The 19,720-nt window shown below is 42.2% G+C and overlaps 1 protein-coding gene across 5 annotated transcripts in view; it reads left to right on the plus strand.

Moving 5' to 3' along the window:
* Nucleotides 1-19,720, plus strand: part of LOC119153247 (DAB2 interacting protein) — a 210,515-nt gene that overhangs the window by 43,198 nt on the left and 147,597 nt on the right. The window contains exon 1 of one of the 5 annotated variants that reach the window (XM_037399416.1): nt 61-400. The exons of 1 other annotated variant lie outside the window; for it this stretch is intronic. In XM_037399416.1, the coding sequence (XP_037255313.1) occupies nt 259-400 (142 nt within the window). In that variant the 5' untranslated portion in view covers nt 61-258. Of the gene's footprint in view, nt 1-60; nt 401-19,720 lie in introns of those variants that run through there. 3 more of the 5 variants (XM_037399417.1, XM_037399414.1, XM_037399413.1) reach the window with 3 other exon arrangements.

The raw sequence follows: 19,720 nt of genomic DNA on the forward strand, positions 1-19,720 counted from the left end.
AATTGTTAGTACAGTTTATCTTGCTTGCTGCAAGTCCTCCCTCAGCTGAGATGTACTCTGGTGCTGCGTTCTTTTTTTTCCTCTCTCTCTCTTTCTTATGTTTTCTTCTTGTTGTTTTTCTTTTTAAATGTATAAAGTGAAGAGTTCCTCTTCCCCCCTCTCCCTTTCCACTCCAAAGAACCAACCTCCAGTTAATTAAACGCTGGAACTCCTGCTACTGTGCCAGAGGGGAGAGTGAACCTGTGCCTGCATGTGTGTATGTGTAAAATAGATACAAAAATGTCAATGAACAGCAGGAAAAGTTCTGGGAGACCGTCTTACTACTATCGACTGCTCCGGAGGTCACGACTTCAGAGACAGCGAAGCAGATCCCGGAGCCGGAACAGGCCGCTTAGTAGGGGTAATTGCAACAACAGTTCTCTTTAATTGACAGTGCAAAGACAGGTGCTGTTGCTTACAGGTAGCTTCGTTATGGCGGATAAGAATGACCAGTTGAATATTTGTAAGTGTACCTGCTCCCTGTGAAGCATGTATGGAGCTTTGCAGAAGGTCAGTTGCTTGTGTAGTGCTGCAGTCATGCATGGGGAGGGAGAGCTGGTTAATTCTAAGAGCTTGGCTGGGGGAGTCAGGCTTGGGGGCTTTCCTTACAGTGGCTTTAACACCTTGTGTAACTGTAACTAACCCAGTTTTTTCAGTTATCCATGGTTCAGTTTTTTTCAATTTGTATAATTAAGGTAACTACTTTTTTGAGATGTTTGGAGGGCTAATTGGTGATTGTAGCAGTTTGAAAATGCTTGATTAAGGGATGATATCTATATGCAAAGATGTATTGCTAGAACTTCTTGTTCTTCACGAGCCAAGTATCACCAGGGGTTTTGAAATTACAAAGCTGAGTACAGTTTAGGGGTAGGATTTTCAAAAGAGGCTAAAGATTGCGCTCCCAAGGCACTGCAGAAACCTATGGGAGTTGTATTCCCAAATCACTTTGCACTTCTAAAAATCTTGCTCTAAAAGGGCCTATTTGTCCTCATCATCAGGAGTTAGGTCCACAGAGTAATGCTTCTTTAGGGCATACTCACTCATGCAGCCCATTTATTCTACTTGAGGCAGCTACTGACCCAGTTGCATTTTTAAAGTAAGCTATTCTGGCTTTCTCTTCTAGTGTGAAATAAATGTTTATTGATGCTTATGCCTATCTTTAAAGCAGTCAAAGAAGCGAGAGTCTTTGAGTCATTTTGCTGTTGAACGTCTTTTCAGAAAGGAAGGAAGAGGGTTTTGTTTGACCTCTAGTGTGACAAACCAGTCATATTTATAATGTCTTGAGCTTAATCAAAGCCATTAACTGAAAAGATTTTTTTTGTTGTTATTTTGTGAATAAAAAGCCATAATAAAATGCACAACTGCAACACTGCATCAGGTGTTTGTGCAAATCCAGGCTTGTATCCAGTGAGAATGGAGTTAATTCTGATTTACAAAGCAGATTTTAGACTCACACTACAAGATTTAGCTTAGTGCAATGTCCTCTTTCTTCTTTTCGTGGTATTCAGTATTTTTTAAAGGATTTTGAATCATCACTGAGAAAACAATGGGTAGTTAAATCAGTTCCTTAAGCAGACAGTGGTTTTGTTTCCATGATATTTTTTTTTGTTTTGCCTGTCAGGGAGGAGTGTTTGTAAACTCACAAGAGTGTAACACTTCCCTTTCCCCCTTTATTTGTGTACTGTTCAAAACAGAAATATTTTACTGTCATTTTAGTTACTGTGACAAAAGAAGTGTGTTAGATTCATTTAGGTAACCCAGTATGAACTTAATGGCATAATTTGTCATGAACACAAGGAATATACAGGCAGATTTGATGAAAATGGAAATCAGCTGTCATGTTTGTAAGAAATTGGATTTGAAACAACTGAAATCTTCTTGCTGTTGATCTCTCCCTGAGTATTTTGTGTTTGTCACATTTTGTCTCTAGGAGCTCTGCCTGCTAGGAGGATCATAATACTAAGCCCTAGTTGAGCTCTTCTTATCGGTAGATCTTAAAAGGATTTCTAAATCTGGATCAGAATTTTCTCTTTTCTTTTCAACATGTTTTTGTAAGAGATGCAGAAAGCCAGTTGTGCAGCCGGTCGTGCAGTAGGTTGGTGGTAAGGCTTGGTCCAGAGTCTGGAGCTGCTGCCTGCTGCTCCAGCGCCCTGGCTGCCAGTCTGGACAGAGCGAAGGAAGTGCTAGAACACAGCAAAAGAAATATTTTCCTTGACAGTTTTGATCCCACTGGAAGATTAAGGAACAGGAGACTGTAGGGGTGAGGGAACTTTGAGGAATGCAGAAATCAGGATAAAGTTCTAGATTTTTTTACATTTGATGTAGTGTTAGGTTCCAAAATCTGCAAGTCTGCATGAAGGAAAGAGCTGAGGGTTCTCAAATACTCATCTGCAGTGCTTTGTGCTCTCTCTAGCTAAGATACTAATAGATCAGATATCCTTAGCTGGAGGTTACCATAAATTCATGAGTATTGGAGTTATTTCACAGGAACTGGCAATGGTTTCTTTTGATACATGTGTGTTTCCCGGACATCCTCTTGGCAACTTCTTGCTCTCTACAGCCTCCAGACCCTTTGCCAAGATCCTCACAGAGCCTGTGGCCCTAGCTGGAGGAGCAGTGATACCTGGAAGCTGAGCTTTTCCAAGGTGTGTCTCTTCAGCAGATTATCAGCATGCTTTTGGACTGGGAACTTGCTGAGGATCAGGCAGTTGTTAGACACTTACCAGGGAGGAGGAGATCTCTGCTGGCACGCAACCCCCTCTCCCCATCTGGAATCATTCACTGTTGGTACTGCATCAGTCCTGGACGATAAATCCCTGATGTGGAGCTGATGCCGGAGCACCCGTGAGCTGCAGGTGCTGCCATCTGCTGCCAGTATGCTTCCCCTGCCAAAAGCTGTCAGCGTTTTCTGTGAGTCAAAGAACCTCCTTCAGCCCACTCCAGTTTATAACAGTCAATCTCTTTGAATAAAGAAGAGGTTGTGTTTAAAAGCATATATTTATATACTGCCACTTCCCACTCTCACCCCCGTGAGGGGGCAATGCCACCTACCCATGCACACCCCTCTGATGAGCATTGCTGCAGGAACGCTGCCTGCCGGCCTTCTGTAAGTGCGCAGCGCAGCCGCCCGCGGCCCTGCAGTGCAAGTCGGGCTGGGGTTACAGTTTGCACAGCTGCATCGCAGTCACAGGCAGGGGCTGTTGCAGCTGAGACCTAGTTTGGAAAATTGGTTTTGCTTCCTGAGGTACAAAGAAAGAGATAGCCACTCCCTCAGGAAAGCTCTGCTGTGGTGCATTTTCGATACAAAGTGAACGCAATTTGCATTTTCTATGCAAGTCTCTAAGGAAAGTAGGGGACTGCTTTCTATTGGGACTCCAGATGGAGACAATCTGCTGTAGCATGCAGAAAAATGTATAGGACTTTCAGCTGTTTGCAATGACAGCCAGCTTATTTGATGGTTCATGTGATGGTATCCTCTGTTCTAGAGTTCTCTGTTCACCCTGGTGCTTTTGACACAGTCATCACGTGTTTCAGTATGTTTGCCTGTCTGTCCCTCTGAGAGGTCCAGGGCTGGAATAGCTGAAGAACAGTGAAACTGATGGGGCTGATGGGGAGGGCAAAGCAGACCAGAAGAGGAAGGCATGATGTCAGGAGGTTCACGTGCTCATGCCTCCAGTGTGTTTAAATTATTGCTATTTGATAGTGGTTTCACCCAGCTGTTAATCTTTGTTAGAATGATGATAATGTCTGAAGTCTCTTGGCTCAGCTTTCCACAGAGATTTGGGACATGCTGCAGGTATACGTTAGTTAAAAAAACTAACTGCAGAAAGCCCATCTCTTCTTTGGACCATCTGTTCAGCTCAGAGATGTGTGTGACTGTACGAGGAATCATGGCAGTAATTACAATTACTACCAGGTGATCCATCTAATGTAGTGGAAGGTGCTTGGGAGGCGGAGAGGGTAGAAGGAAAATTCTTAGTAAAAGCAACACCTGCTTCTGCCTGCAGTACTTTGGTCTGTGCCTTTCTTCATGGTATCTCTGCTTCTACTTAATTATGGGTATAATGAAGGAACAGGGGTCAGTGGCAGGTGTTCAGTTTGCTCACAGAAACTATTCACAGGTGCTCCATTCACAGTTTCATATCTGAGCCAAATGTGGCTTTGGCTTCAGGTCTTTCTTCTCTAAAACTCCATAGGCAATCGATTGTTATCAAAGCTCTTAAGTTTGAGAACATTTTGAGTTCCTGATCTTGAAGGCTTAGTGTTCCTGATACTTCTGCCTCTGTCAGCTCCTTGGACATAAATGTCTTGCTCTAAGTTCTGTTTATCACAAATGCTTTTCAAGGTGTTCTACAAAAAGGATTTTTATTAAACGAGCTTTCTTCTTCTTTTCCTTTGATGGCTGCTGTGAACAGAAAACTGACTGATCTTCAGCAAAGCCCAGTATTTTAGTACACCAAACACTGAGAGCTTGGAGGCTAAGGTCAGAAATAGAGCAGGCTATTCAGATACACATCTCTTGAAAACGACTGGAATGTCGTCTTTCTCTCTGTGTTTGATGGAATCAAAAGCTTTTAAGTGATAAAAGAGAGATCAACTTATACCCAAATAGCCAATACCTTAGAGGTTAAGGCATTCACTTGGGAGAAGGGAAGCAGAGACTTGAAAATTGTCCCAGCATGTAACAGAATGACATAACAAAAAAGGAGGTTTTATTATATCTAAAGCTAACAGAAATTTCTCACACACTTCTCTCTAATCTTTCCTAGCTGAAAATCTATTGTGCAGCATGTTAACAAAAAGTGATGTTAGACAAGCAATGCCATGTGGAACATCTTCCTTTCCACCTCTGCTGGACTTTGTCCTGTAGCATGGGACAGTGCTCTGGACACAGCTGTATCAGATGTTGTGGGAAGAAGGCACCTCTCTCTCATTCTGATTAGAAATTTTGCTCTTACTGAAAATTCCCACTCTATTGTTAAGTAAGATTCAGGGTTCTGTAAGTAAATAATTCACATTAAATATTTAAACAATACTTTGTTCTTTTTATGACCCACAATTAACTTTTCTTTGAATTACACTTAGCTGCATGCCTTTCAGATTGTTGAAAGCACATGTGTTTCGATGTGTCTCTTGACTGCACTTACTGTAAAGGAAGTTTAGCTTAGAAAGTTCTAGCTATGGTAAAGGCCTGGGTACTGGAATACCTGCATCATAGCAGAACCAACCTTTCCTGATAGATCAGTATTGACCAGACTCATCTATCTCAGAATTACAGTGCCATAATCAATTAATGAATAAATAAGCAAAGAAGTAATCTGTCGTGTGCTGTCCAAACAGAACTCCCTACATTTAATGATGCCTTCTGGGATTTTTCCTGACATGCCAGACCAGTATGTGCCCCTGAGCCTGGATTTTTCTTTCTGTGGTCTCTGTTTTTAACAAATTGAATAGTCATTATGAATACAACACCACCAGCAGAACCATTTGTGCACCTGCCTATAAAGGGCACGCGTTACCAAAACCAGCTCTTTCACTCTCACTTCTGTTACTGGATTGCTGTTCTGATCTTTTGGATTGCATCTAGATGGCTATGTAATAAATCTGTTGAGAGAGACCATTTCTATCTGGCAAACATCCAGCAGCTTTTAGTGGTGTGTATGAAAAAAGAATATGTTTTTTTATTAAAAGAAACTGATTTTACAGCAGTGCGTAGAAGTCAGAAATACAGTGTTACCCTTGCAAATAAAAGTATGCCTATGTGTTGCATGTATTTATATTGGCAGGCAGAAGTCTGAGTAAAAGGTTCCAGTTTTACTGTTGTTCTCTGACTCATATCCTACAAAATTTGATGAGTGATTTTGCCTTTTCAGCACATCTTCCTGTACCAGGGGTTGATGATGGTGTGGTCAGTAGGAAGTCAAGTCTGGGAAGAAAGATAATCACATATGACTGGCCAACCTGCCTGGCCTGATCTGGGCTCTGAGGCCAGTCCCAGCCCCTGTACCTGGGGAGTCCCTGCGGGCTGCCCTGCCTGGCCACCTCCCAGTCACAAGCATCAGCGGGCAGCACTAGGGGCAATTCAAACTGGGAATCACTCTTCCCGTTCTTCATTTATAATTTACTTGATTTTAAGTTGTAAGTTTAAAGTGATTCACTTTAGTAGCCAATCAATAGTACTATATTATATTATATTATATTATATTTTGCCTTATATTCTGGATAGCCAAAGGGGTGCATGTGTACACTTCACCTGTCTCCTGTATGTAAGATTTGTGGAAGAACCCAAATAACTTGCCTTGGAATACCTGTAATTTTTCTTTAAAAATATTGCATAAACAATTTTTTTCATTTAAGGGCTGAAAGCAGACAAGTGAAGAGTCCAGTAATAAACATTAGCGATAGGGTTTTTTTTTCCAAGGGTGGTGTCTTTTAAATGTCAGGAAAAGGAGGCCTTCCTGCTTTGCAGCTTTTAATGACTATTGCTTTGTTTTTCAAGCCTCTTTTGTGGTATTTTCTACTTTGCCGCAGAACTCTTGCAGTTTTTCATTGGAATTTTAACAGCATGGCTGACAGATGCCCATAGAAAAGATCTGCAAAATTGTTTAAGCTGTACTGTTTGTAGGAAATATTCACTGGCAGCTGTGCTATTTTTAGCAGTAGTGCTCCAGCTGAGACTTTGCTGTATTCAATGCTTAATTGTCTAATAAAAATCTATACTAAACTTAATAACTTGGGAAGTAGTGCATGATGGAGGAATTACTGTTTTGGTATTAAAACAATGGATGGAGAAATCTAAGCATCCCTTTAACAGACAAAAATTTGGAGTGAATTTATTGTCTATGGGGGCAAAGGTTAGATTTACTCTTCAGTAAGAGCATGGTGGCATTAGTGCCTTGAGCTCCTTCGTTTGCTCTTACAGTGCTGGTGATACCACACTGACCTACACCGCCTCCTTTAGAAGTGTGTCATAAATGCAGAAACATCAAAACTTAGTATTTTCTGTGACAAATGTGTCAATTCCTACTAGATTAAAAATGAATCAAGTTTTAAAACTTCCTATTAGGAGCCATGGGGAACACCAGAGTGAATGTCCAAGGAGCACTGGCCCTTCTGGTGTTTGCTAGTAAGCTAGAAACCCACATGCAGCAAGCAAGACTTACAAATATCCCACCCCATCTTGCTGCCATCACTAGTGGAAGGAACAGCCTCTATTTCCAAAGACACAGTCTTACTGAGCGGCCACGCTGTGTGTAACCACTGATCGTTGTTGCCATTTAGCATCCAGAGCTACAGTGCAGTTAAACCATAATATTGTGCCCAACAAGTGATGTTAATGAACTATGGGGTGGCTTCTACAGTATGTTTAGGATTTGGGGAACCAGTCATTTCATTTGCTTGTGACAAGCTGAGGTAACACCTTACTGTTTATTTACTTTTCACCTGTCCTTCCAATGACAATATCCTGCGGGTTTGAGAGCTTTGTATTTCACTCCTTGTTTGATTTTCACGTGTTGTAACTTCTGTCAGACTTTAAGAGGACCGTTGCAGGAGGTGATTTAAGGCTTGCTGGATATGGAGTTTTGATAGACACAAAAGGGGTAGGGGAAGGAAGAGAAGGAAAAGAAAGACAGGAGAACTGTAGGGAGTAACTTGGAACATAGGGGAAGGCTCACGCAGGACAATACAGCCACCTTGATTCAGTGTCAGCAGCTGTAGCTGTGTATGTGGGCTGAGGCAGGGACAGTGGGTTTTGCAAGTCAAATAAGCAGATTGGAAAGAAGGTTTGACTAAAGAACCCAGAATCTTGATGAAATTGGGCAAGTGGAAAGGTGTGTATGTCTGCTGATACCATTAGGGTGGGCTGTATGTCCATTATGGTGTTTTATGGCACTACCTAAAACAGTAAATATCTTCTGAGTGTCTTCATGTATAAACACAACACTGCCTTATAATAGTTGTTTGCTTTTCTTTAGTGTGTTTCTAAGAACTGCAAATACTTGGTGGACTTGAAAGAAGTCTCAGGTAGATGCATTCTTGTTTAACCAGTGAGGTGTCCAAGGATAACTTACAGGAAATCCTATGGATGGTCAGTGACAAAGTCATGGTACAAACTCCAGTAGCTCTGTATTTTTTTTATTTGCCCCAAGGTAAGGAGAGAACTCAGGAGTTTTGACTCTCATGTTCTTTCTCTAAAATCATGACCACCGTCCCATGCCTGAACGTCCCATGGTTCCAGCAGATGCATCTTTAAGAGGTAACTAAATATAGCAGCCGTCATGATACAGTTGTGAGAAATGTCAATACTGCTTAAGAGTAACTCAGGAAATTACTATCCAAGGAACAGCTCATTTAATGCTGTGACAGAAATTTGGAAACTGTACCAACAACTTTCAGGCAATTTGAAGAGTGACTATTGTCTCTCTTTGCTCATCTTTTGCTTTATCTCTGTTTTAAGTCCTTTCCTTCTGATAGTAACCTTACTTTCCCCTAACAGTGTTGCCAAGAGGGGCTGATTACTCTGAAAGGAAATAAGTAGCAGAGTTGCTCCCAAGTAATGCAGAGTGAGGTTTTATCTAAAAGCCATAGGTAACAAATGAGAAAGGGGTTGAAACCCCTGGTCTGAGCCCAAAAGAGAATCTCTTCCAAAAGCATGCTTAGAGGGGTTTCAGCAGACTTTTCATGACCACTTATGTATTAGAGTAAGTTTGTCTCCTTACAGCTGTGGCAGTCCAAACAATTTAGACACAGAGCTGCCTTTTAAAGCTTTTAAACCTATATTTCCCTTGAAGGTCTTCTAGTGTGCCACTAATCCCTTAAGTTATTGCACTGAAGGCACTCTATAATCCTTTAATTTACTCTGCTCTCAACAGAGACGGGGAATGAGCTGGGTCACTTTCCGTACATGGGCATTATCAGTTTTGCTTTTTTTGACTCAGACACTAGCTGAGGGTTGTTTTCTTTCCTTTCAAACACTCCAGAGAGTATTTTAAATTTAGATATTAATTGCTTGTGTGTTTGTGTATACGCATATTAAAAAAGGTACATAAAACCCAGAGCTTCCTTACTCATTTCGCTGTTTTATACAGCCTTGGGGTCAGGCTTTTAAACTAAGTTTCCTCAGGCTGCTTTGGAAATCAGCCAATTTAAAAATGGATGGCTTTTTGAAAACTGTGAATTCATACCCAATATACAGCTGGTGATGGTCAAGAAACAGTGTCAGCCATAGGTAACTTCTGGAACCCTCATCTCCCTAGGCCTACAGGAGACAAAGCTTCTGACCAAAATGTATTTGATGGTGCTGAAGGTAAAGCTTTATGGTGATGAGTAACACTAGGCAAGTTTTTTGGGGGGTTTTTTGTTGTTTTTTTTTTTTTTAAGAAAGTGGAAATATGTAGAGGAATGAAGCTGGTTAATTAGCATTGGTAATATACAGCTGTGGGCTGGCTTCAGGGGCGGTGGGTTGGCCGATGTAGATAAGGTGCAGGTGTGGATGGTTAAGTTAAGTGGTTGGGAGCCAATGAAGAGAGAGCAGCTAAGGAAGAGAAGGTGAGAGAGGAAGAAGCAGAGAGAAGAGAGCCTGGGGTGAGGCAAGATGAGGAGAAAGCAGCAGAGGAACTGGTATGAAGAGCATGCTGGTATGAGATGGTAAAAGACCTTGTTGTAGCTTGAGAGGTTGGAGAGTGCTGTGACAGAAATATTCTAAAAGGCTAGAGCAACACATCAGTTGCCTGAATTTGGAAGGTTTGTCCTGTCCGTTGCTTCTTGCTTACATGAGGGACACATGCTTTTATTGCAGGTTTGTTCTTGCAAGCCAGCTTGGGAGTCCTGATCTGCTCTGGGAGGTTCATTTATGAATACTGGCTACTCAGCATTGCTTCAGAAATTTATTTTAAGTTGAGCATTGGAGCATTCATTTTTGGGAAAAACATGCTCTACAACTGCATAGACTTTGAGAAACACTGACAAGAATAAAGACAGCCAAAGTTTTGCTTCATTAACATTTACACTGAAAGAAGAATCCTCAGATGCTGAGCACTTAATGTTTCTTTTTGAAGAAACCCATTTATTTGAAGTGCAAGTTTCTTTTGTACATTATGTGCTCACATTTTTTATTTCTTACATTGCCTCTGCATCAGTGAATTTCTTGTAGAGTCAGAGATCAAGCCTGGGCTTGTTCTGAAGTATCCAAATGTAGTAATAGGTGGACTGTTGTAAAATTTGGCATCTGGAGTTAAATTACAGGATGCTTCTTAAGCTTCTTGGTTCCTATAGTAACAAGTAATAGTCATCCTTCATGATTAAGCAGTGTCCATGGTAACCAAACGAGCAAGTTATAAGTGAAATTTTCCCTTTACATTTTTAGCAGTCAAAGGTTAACAGTTATTACCTTTATACCCTTAGATGGGAACAGATTTTGATCTGGCTGGCATATTTAAAGTGAGAACACTTGGTCTTCATTTACATAACTTTACTTCTATGACCAGTGGAACTTCAGGTGAATACCAAAATAAAATTTCTGAGAGTGGAGTGCATTAATCTCCCCAGGAAGAATGAATGTTGTTCACGTGTGCTAAATTGTTCTGCAGTGTTGCAGTGTGTTGCTGTACAGCTACTGAATTGCTCCTCAGAGCGACTGCCATTCAGTAGCAGAGGAAGGAATCCCTACATACACCCTGCATATTTTTTAGGACAGAAAATGCAAGTGTCGGTGTTAGTGTAGGTAAGGACATCCTTCTACTCCCTCCTGCTTAAAAAATAGTATGGGAAATGTACCAGTGAATATTGCCCTGATAGATTCCCTTTTTGTCATCTACGTTTTTGTTTGTAGGTAAACATTGGATAGTTTAAAAAGCATGGCAACACAATCACAAAGCTAGCACAATTGCTATAGGTTATTTGCATAAAGGAATGTAATAGTTTGAATGGTGGTTTCTGTATGTCCATCTGTGGCACGCTATTTTTTATATGAAAGGAGAAAACATGACTGCTCTTGAATGTTTTCTTTCCTGTCTCTTTCATTGGCACTGGCAATGTTTGCTTGAAAACTAAAAAGTAAGCCTGCAAGGCTGACACCTGCAAGTGTGTTTTCAGAGCATGTATGTGTAAGAGAAGCAGGAATACCCACCCACCCTGAAAGGGGAAAAAAAGTATCAGTCACAATAAATTAGGATTTACAATTTCTAATTGTGGAATGTAAAGCAGTTGCTAAGAGAGTCTGAACAGCTAGAAGAAAGATGTGTGAGCAACAGTGGTAAGGACAGGATGCGTCTTCAGCAATATTCTGGCTTTGTAGGCACATAGGTTGGTTGCCAGTGTGTTGCAGGCGCACTGTATCCCGACATACATGCGTGTGCACACACTCCCACATCCACACACAAGCAAATGCGGAACATTTGTGTAAGCACCTTTAAAAAATAATTAGGTTAGCAGAGAAAGTGACACTTTTTATAAGCATTATCTTCCATCTAGTGCATGCAGTGTTTTCAGACCTTTCTGTCACTGCTGCTTTTTAATGCTGTATTTTGAGTTGCTTTATCAGGAGGGATACTGTATTTTGTCCAGTAGCTACCAAAAATTACTGCTAGCCTGTTAGTTAAAATCCAGTATTATTCTTGAAGTGTTTCCAATGAAACTATCCTAAATAGCCAGTGTTAAATCCCAACCTTCTGCTTTCTTGAACAATATTAATGTTCCTTCAATGTTAAGGCAATCTAACTTGGATTAATTGGCTCTGGGCATTAAGACTTTTTCAGGCTGATATAAGAGCTGCATGTACTATGTGAATTTCAAATCTTAATGTTTGGTCTATTATGCAGATGGATGTGAATAGAGATATGTATGTGACCCCATTTATCTCTCTAATGAAGTGCCATCAATAGAACATCTGTTTCGTTGCTGTAGAAGATGAAACCTCTGATGAATCATGCTTGTAAAATAAGTATTTATTTATTTAATTTGCATTTTGCCAGTACAGACCTGTTACAACAGCCACAACGCACAACTGAAAAAATGGCCTAGCAATTAAACTGCACAAAGTTTTCATTTATACCGTGCTGCTGCTTCACACATATAGTAAACTGTTCTGAACCGGTTTGTAGTTCACCTGTCCAAGCTATAAAGAAAGCCCCCAACCAAACATAAGAACACCTTAGCAATGAAACAAACTTCACCAAAAGGAGACAAAAATGTGGCTGCGGTCTGGATGTGTAGCTCCCATCCCAGTGGAGTTGCCACTGTGGCACTATGTGCCTCTATATTTTTTAGTTCTCTCTGAAATTGGAAGCAAAGAGGGCCAACGTGCTGCGATGCAATCTGTTCTTGTGAGGTTTGCAGCTCCCTCTTGCAATCCCAGGAGTTTTAATGAAATGGGAGGCCTGGCAGGACCTGTGTCAGCTGTACTGAAATCACGAAGAGAGGCTTAGCTGCACAAGGGACAGTCCATTCTCCAGCCGCTGTGCTGCTGGGACCCTGTGACGTTAGCCAAAGGCCATGTGAGACCATCTGGCAGGTGTCTGTGGTGCTCCACCACCACGTGCTGATGGCCGCCTTGTGCTGGGCCAGCAGTCCGCAGAGGCAGCTGGCCACTGACTGTGCCTCAGCCCACCGGGGCTCACGGCAGTCTCAAGTGGAAGAGGGTTATATGCTCCATGCTCTGTCTCGGCTGGTGTATATAGGTGGCATAGTTTACATCCATAGTGACAGAGGCTACAGAGAATATAGAAGTTTCTCTTCTCCTTGGATTGCCACTGTGAGTCGGCAGCCATGCTGATAAAGTGCTGCAACAAAGCAGCACGGGAACAGCGTTGAATCTTTGCAGAAATGTTAAGCATGATGGATGAACCTAATTTAAATCTCCCCAGAGCTGACTTCTTGTTCTCCAGACTCCATGTTGCTTGTCTTTATCATCACATAGGAGGAAGCTGATGTTCCACTTCACTTTATCATCCTTGCCAGTTTAGCCAGGGTATTAGTAGTCTCCATGATCTAGTCCCCAACCAGTCTAGAATTTCAGATTTTTCTGATGTATTTTTTAAGTCTGTGCTTGATTTCAATTTTACCCTGGAGAAAAAGCTCCTAATGATACGCCGTTAGCAAAAGATGAATTTGTTCTCTAGACATCATACCAAAGAAAGATAAGTATCATACATATTTTATTTCAGAGACTGATAAATAAAGAATAAATACCAAATATATAAATACATATCTAATTTAAAAATGCCAGGCAGTAAAATGGAGTTTGTAATACAGGCTGCTCAATCAGCATAATTTGCTATTTATTTTTAGAAGGGGGGTGGGGGGGCAGTAATTTTCTGGATGCTTTATATTCTCTTGTCACCAGGTGTGGGGACCTGTGGCTATATCTGTCGTTTGTGGATTTGATCTGTTTCTTTGGTTTTGTAGTACAGGGAAGTTAGTGTGTGTATTTTCAGACTTTTCATGTTGAGAATTATTTAAGCTTTCTTTTCCCATGTGTGCTATTTTCTTCTCTCTTTTCCTTTTTGCCCTCCGAGAGGTTGGGGTTTTTTCTTGACAAATATGCCTCATCAGCTTCCTCAGGTAAAGAATACATTCTCCATCCGTTCTGCTGCAGGCAGAATTTGCCCGAGGTGTCTACGGCCAAGCTGTGGGACCGAAGGGTACGTGGCCAGGGCCAGCACCTGTGGTGCCCGAAGCAGTCAGCTGGCCGGCTGGGCAGGACTGGCCCTCTGCAGCGCTGAAAGGTGCGAAGGAACGTTCAGAAGATCAGGGGAAGGCCTCTTGACTCTCAGCGATACTGAACAGAAGTAAACCAGCAGATAAACCCCACCGGAGAGAACCCCCCGCCTGTGGCAGGAGCAGGTCTCTGGCAGGCACCCGGGCTGGGCTGGGCTGGGCTGGGCAGCGAGGGGCTGCAGCGCCCTCTAGTGCATCCCGCAGCCGCATCTCCGCGGCACAGAGCAGCGCTGCCCTTACCCCACGGCTGGGGGGGAGTAGAAACACGGCTTGTTCCAGCTTTGAAGGTTGGAAGGCCTAACAGAGCTTTCCGGGAGGGAAGAAGCTGCAACGCTGGGCAGCCAAAGCCCACGGCAAGACAAGAGGAAATGGCAGCAAGTCCCTTTCCTGCTTGCATGCATCAAAAAGCGCCTCGGCGTGCTGCTGGGGAAAGAATTCTCTTATTCATTAATATTAGAGAAACTATAGGAAAAGATACACCCCCAGTACACAGAAAAATAGCACGGCTTTTTTCAGTACTAGATGCAAGAGCCATTAATAGTACTTGCTCAGGAGCAGTATGAGGAATATTAAATACTGCACAGTACAGGATATCTGGGAACCTGACACAGAGATGATATGAGATCCATTAAAGTGCACGGCATGCTGTGGCAAAGGTCAGTGTCACTTCAAATCATTATTTAACAAAGGAAAAGCTCTTCTTCCAGAAGATCTTAGTCCCACTCTGAAAGAAGATGCTCATAATTTTTAGCTGATGGGAAAATGAGAGGTCTGATGTTTTCTGTGAGTTGAATTGTTTTCTGTTTGAGTCATTTCTAATAAGGCTCTTCAGTCCACACAACTGTCCCGGCCACCATTCTTGTAGCTGCTGAGGACTGTATGGCTCTGAGTGGTGCTTCAGGTGCCTTTTTGTGCTTTCAGGCAGGACACACTTGAGTCAGAGGGAGCATTCCCCCTGGTAAAATGAAAATAGTGTTTTTGTCATCTGTGAGAGAAACAAAGGTGATGGTAAGAAGCTGGATCTGTTTGCTGTAGTCACCGTGGATACCATTCACTATAGGCATACAACCAGCCTCTTAATTGTTTAATTCTAATGTTTTGTGCCAGGGTGTAGCACAAAAGGCAAGTAAGGATCCCAGTTTGTTTATTTTGTTTTGTATGTAAATGATTACTTAAGTGAGATTTTTTTACAAGCTGTAGTTCTGTAAACAGTGTCCTTAGTGGTCTGAAAAGGTAGTGAGAGCATGAGAAAATGTGAAACTATTTTTGCTCATATCATTAGATGAGTGGGGGGTGATCACCGATTCTGCTGTAGAAGAGTTGTGGGTACAGCCAGCGGGATTGCTATGCTCTATGTAAGTATATTTAAGTTAGAGATTCTACGATGCAAAAAGAAATTATTTTATTCTAACCTAAAACATAGCGGTGATGCAAGGTTTCATTAGTCTAGAGAATACCCGCTCTGAGTGTTCATTAGCTTTGCTTTTAGATGAGTCTGATTTTTCAGAGGGCAGCATTACCTGCCCTAAACTTTTGCTTCATGACCATTTTTATTTAAAAGTCAATTTTATTGCCTAATAAAGGTTTGACTTTTAATTAATTTTGTGTGGCATAATGGTTTTAATATTGCTGTAAGGGATCAACTGGAATTCACTGAGGGATCAGCAGGGCATAGGGTGATATGTTCCAATAAATAGTTCTCCAGGTAATTGAACAACAAAACTGGCCTTGCAGCTGTATTTCTTGTTCAGCTGACGAGAGCAGGAGGAGAGTGTTGGCAAGGGCATTCATAACCTGCCAGTGCTGCTTAACTGACCTTTGTCCACTGGAAATCAGACATTTTTGTGTCTCTGCTTCCCATTCGGAGTTATTCATGCCTCGTGAAGAGAAAAGTTGGCACAAATTAGTGTTTATTATTTTCTGTCGTTGTTTATTCCCAGGGTAATATTCCACTTTTTAAGTGTGCCACTATTCTAACAGCAGTTTCTAAATACCCCTTTGGATTCAGATTCAAGATCCATCTTTCCTTCCGGACTCATGTGGCCACCTAAAGCTGTCTGAAATGTAGATTTTTCTGCAGCCTCTCTTGAGTATTGGGAATCACAGCGACACGACAAGTATCTACTCTCCAAGGACTGTTTTTAATTCATAAATGCTAGTTAGCTATGTTAAATCACTTCTGTCACTATGTGTCTCCTTCTCTGCTCTGTTGGGTTTGTAGTAAGGAGTTATTAGATAATGCAGAAATTAGAGGAATAACACCTAAATTCATTAAGCAATAAAATTAATTCAGAGAGTGTAATTGTACGAGCCAGAGACCGGTAATTCCTGTTCCCTCTGGTTTCACAGAAACTCCACCCGGTAAGCTCTCTGGGGCACTCTGGCGCTGTCAAGTTCTGAAGCCAAGGGGCAGGACCGGGAGGAGCACACCTTCGCTGGCGGATCAGTGCCCAAGGTCGGCAGCCAGCCTGACCTCTCTGAGGGCTGCCGGCAGGATCTTTTCCACCAGCTTTTGGTTCTGATGAATTCTTGGGTTTCTGCATGACATCCAGATGATCTGGTGAAGTTTATTGTCCTCTAAAGTCTCCTTTCCTTAAAGCACGTCACTGCGGTACGGTGCAGGGACCTGACCTCCTGTCGCGTCTCCCCAGAGCTGCTGGCTTGTCTGGCATTCCAGTCATACTTCTCTTTCTTGCTGCCTCTGATGAAGTCATCATCTCTACTTCTCTTATTCCTGGCTTGTTCGGAGTGCCATGGCATGTGTGTTGCTGACAAGCACGGCTTCCTTTTGGTGAGTTGAGGGAGACCTTTTCTCATTGCTACCTTCTCTGACCGTCATTCAGATTTGTACCTCCCTTTCTTGTTTGGAGTTGGAACAGTTTCATATCAGAAAATCAACTTGCTGGGAAGTGCCTCCTTGTTAGTTCTTCCTTCCAGCTGGTTCTTGTTGCTTTTGTTCATACTGTCTCTTCCACTAGCTGATCCCTGGAATTGTGTGTGAGAGGAGAGCAGGAGAGGGGGAAGGCGTGAAGTGAGATGAACAAACAGAAGGAGTTAATGTATTTCGTTCCCACTAGTGAGAGCATAATCCTGATGTTCTCTTGGACTAGCTGTGATTCACAAGAGCAGGTAATTCAAATGTAAAAACATGTCACTTGCTAAGTGAAAAGTAAACAGTATTAATATTTGTTTGTGTGTTTGTCACACACGATGACCTACTCTGTAGCAGTGTCTGAGAAGTTGCAGCAAAGAAAGCAGTGTTGTTGAGTGGGTTAAACAAGAGCTCGGGTGCCAGGAGCTCCTCGCAGTCTGTTCTGCTGCTGATGTCCTGGAAGCCCTGGTGGGGTTTGCTACGCTGCTCTGTAGCTGTTCCGCAGCATGAAGAACAGGCATGGAAGAGTGTAGTAAGGATTTATTATTCTGTCAACTCAGGAGCCTTGAATTAGTTAAACAATTCAGATGTGTTTATTAGTGTACAGAAACAGTTTCAGAAATATTCATAAGCTCTAGGTCCTAAATTAATGTGCAATGTTTACAGTGCTGTGTGTCCTGTTGGCAGTGAACTCAGCAGGATGCTTTCAACCCTGGCAGCTTAAAAAAACATCCTGGTGCAACACACAGCAAGCAGCATTTTGGACCCAGCTATGTGTCATAACCTGGGAGAGGTTTCAGGGGGTTGATAATTTCAAGGAGATTTCTCTTTGAAGATCTTATCCTGTGCTGGGGAAAACCCAAAACGTTACAACCTTCTGTAAATATTTGGAAAAGCAGGAAGCACTTTTGTTTGTTTCTTCTTGCTTCTGTGATTGTATAACATGGACGAGCCCCAGCACAGTGCTGGTCTGTGGCAGACACTGAACAGTGCTGTTTCAGGGGAGATTTAGTGCGTGTTCATGAAAAAAGGTTGGGAGGGCCCACAGGAGCACGGTTCTACAGCATGCAGGGGGAAAGGAAAAGAGCAAGAGTAGAAATGCCTGGTTATCCTTTGGCAAACTTAGAAAACTACAGGAAAAATGCCATAAATGAGGAGAAAACTAGATGAGGAGTTTGTCAGAATGGCCGCAGTCCTCCTTAGAGTGATTTATAAACCTTTTCCAGTCCAATTTTGAGATTTTTTTAGAGCTTCTAAAAGACCAGTAATGTAATTAGGTGGCCCTGCCTGATTCAACTGTCCAACAGTAATCAGACAACTTCTTATTGCTCATCTGTATATATCCCATCTTTATGTGGGTATTGCGTTGTGGGCTGGTGGAAATGGCAGAGAATCAGAAAGCCATCTCTTTCTGTGGGCACCTGTGCATCTCTGGCATCTCTGCTACTGGGTAATGTGGCTTTCCTCACTACACCCAAGGAATCTGTTCTCAGATCCAGTATGCCTGCACTATAATCCTCATTTAATAGACTGTTACTTAAGTGATTTTCAGGCTTCTGTGTCATAAAAGAAAGATTTGGAGGTTTTAAGTTCATAACAGGTTGAGGACTTTGGGAGAGCAAATAGCGTCCTGAGATGCTGTGTGTCTAAGTCCTCATATCAAATCTGATGTGAGCAAATAAATGGACAAATGAAGTTATAATCCTGGAATTTCTATGAGCTGGGGTATAGTGTTAAGCTAACAGAGAAATTCACTGTCTAGTGAGGATGTTATCTGATAATACTAAGTGTTTCTGGAAATGTCATTCCGTGGTTAGCTGCCTGCAGTAATACTGTTTCTCATTCTGGAATCCTTTATCTTGGGATACAAACTGGATGGCAGACATTCATTAATGAAACTCTGCAGTGTTCCCATGGGATTTTCAAGGTTTTTATCAATTCTGAATCTGATGAAAAGCATTAAAACATCCAAGGGTCACACTGTGAGTCTTAACAGAGGTCAGCCTAGGACCGCGGACTCTTGAGAGCTGTAACAGAACTGCCATGGAGTCTATCCAGCCAGAAATGGAGTGGAAAGGGCTGAATTCACATACTGAATCTGATCTCTTGTAGCTTGCTTGTCTTATGCACAAATGGCCAAATTTGTCAGAAATCACAGAAAATAGAGCTGGAAGGGATTTCAGGACATCATCTGGTAGCCATCTGCCCCAGGAGAGGGGAGAGAAGGAAGCTCGTCATACCTGAACCTTGCCTGAACAGGGAGAGCTCTGCTGTAGAAAGGTTTAAGATGGGCTTGAATGTACATTTATCTCTTCAGATGATCAATTCCGATGTGTAACTGTTCGTGTCAAGAGAAGACTTTTTCCACTGGCTAACGTAAATATCTTCTGCTGTAAATTAAGACATTTCTTTTCCAGCCTCTAGTGGCTACAGAGAGTTTTTATTGCCTTCAGCAACCTTTGATATGGTGGCTGGCTGCTGTGGTGTTGCTGTGGGCTTGCTGCAGCAGACATCGCTAATGCCAGTCTCGAGGCAGGGTAACCTGGGCTAAGAATTTTCCTCTGACCCTGAAGAAGCAAAAAGGGCAGGTCAAACCTTTATGTGTTTGTACTGTTCACTGTGTGAAACTGTTCTGCCGTACATTTCTGCTAGTTAGGAGTTACTAATTTACCTGTAAGCTATTTTCACTTTCCTTTAAAACAAACAGCTTCCCCCACACCCAACCCCCCTCCTAGTTATTTCTGGTTTCTTATAAAGACTTTTGTAATATGTCTCACCTGCAAAGCCTCCCCTCTGCAGTGAAACCCACCGTGCTTAAGTTCAAATGGAGATATGACTCCAAACACTTTATGAACCATAAGCTTAAGAATAATAGGAGGCTTTAGGTCCTGCCCCATCTTGGTATTTTGGTCTGGGTCAAACTGGTGTGTTTGAGGCTGTGCTTTGGATATGTTTTAATAATGAAGTAAGAATTTAAGAGTGAAGTTTGTGACTTCAGTGCAACCAGTCCCAGATACTAATCAGCCCCGGGTCATAACACACTCTCCCTTTCTCTGGAGAGGTCTGACCCATGTGGCTGAAGGAGGAAGCAGA

Source organism: Falco rusticolus, chromosome 9 (genome assembly GCF_015220075.1).
Source record: "Falco rusticolus isolate bFalRus1 chromosome 9, bFalRus1.pri, whole genome shotgun sequence".
Taxonomy (NCBI): Eukaryota; Metazoa; Chordata; class Aves; order Falconiformes; family Falconidae; genus Falco; species Falco rusticolus.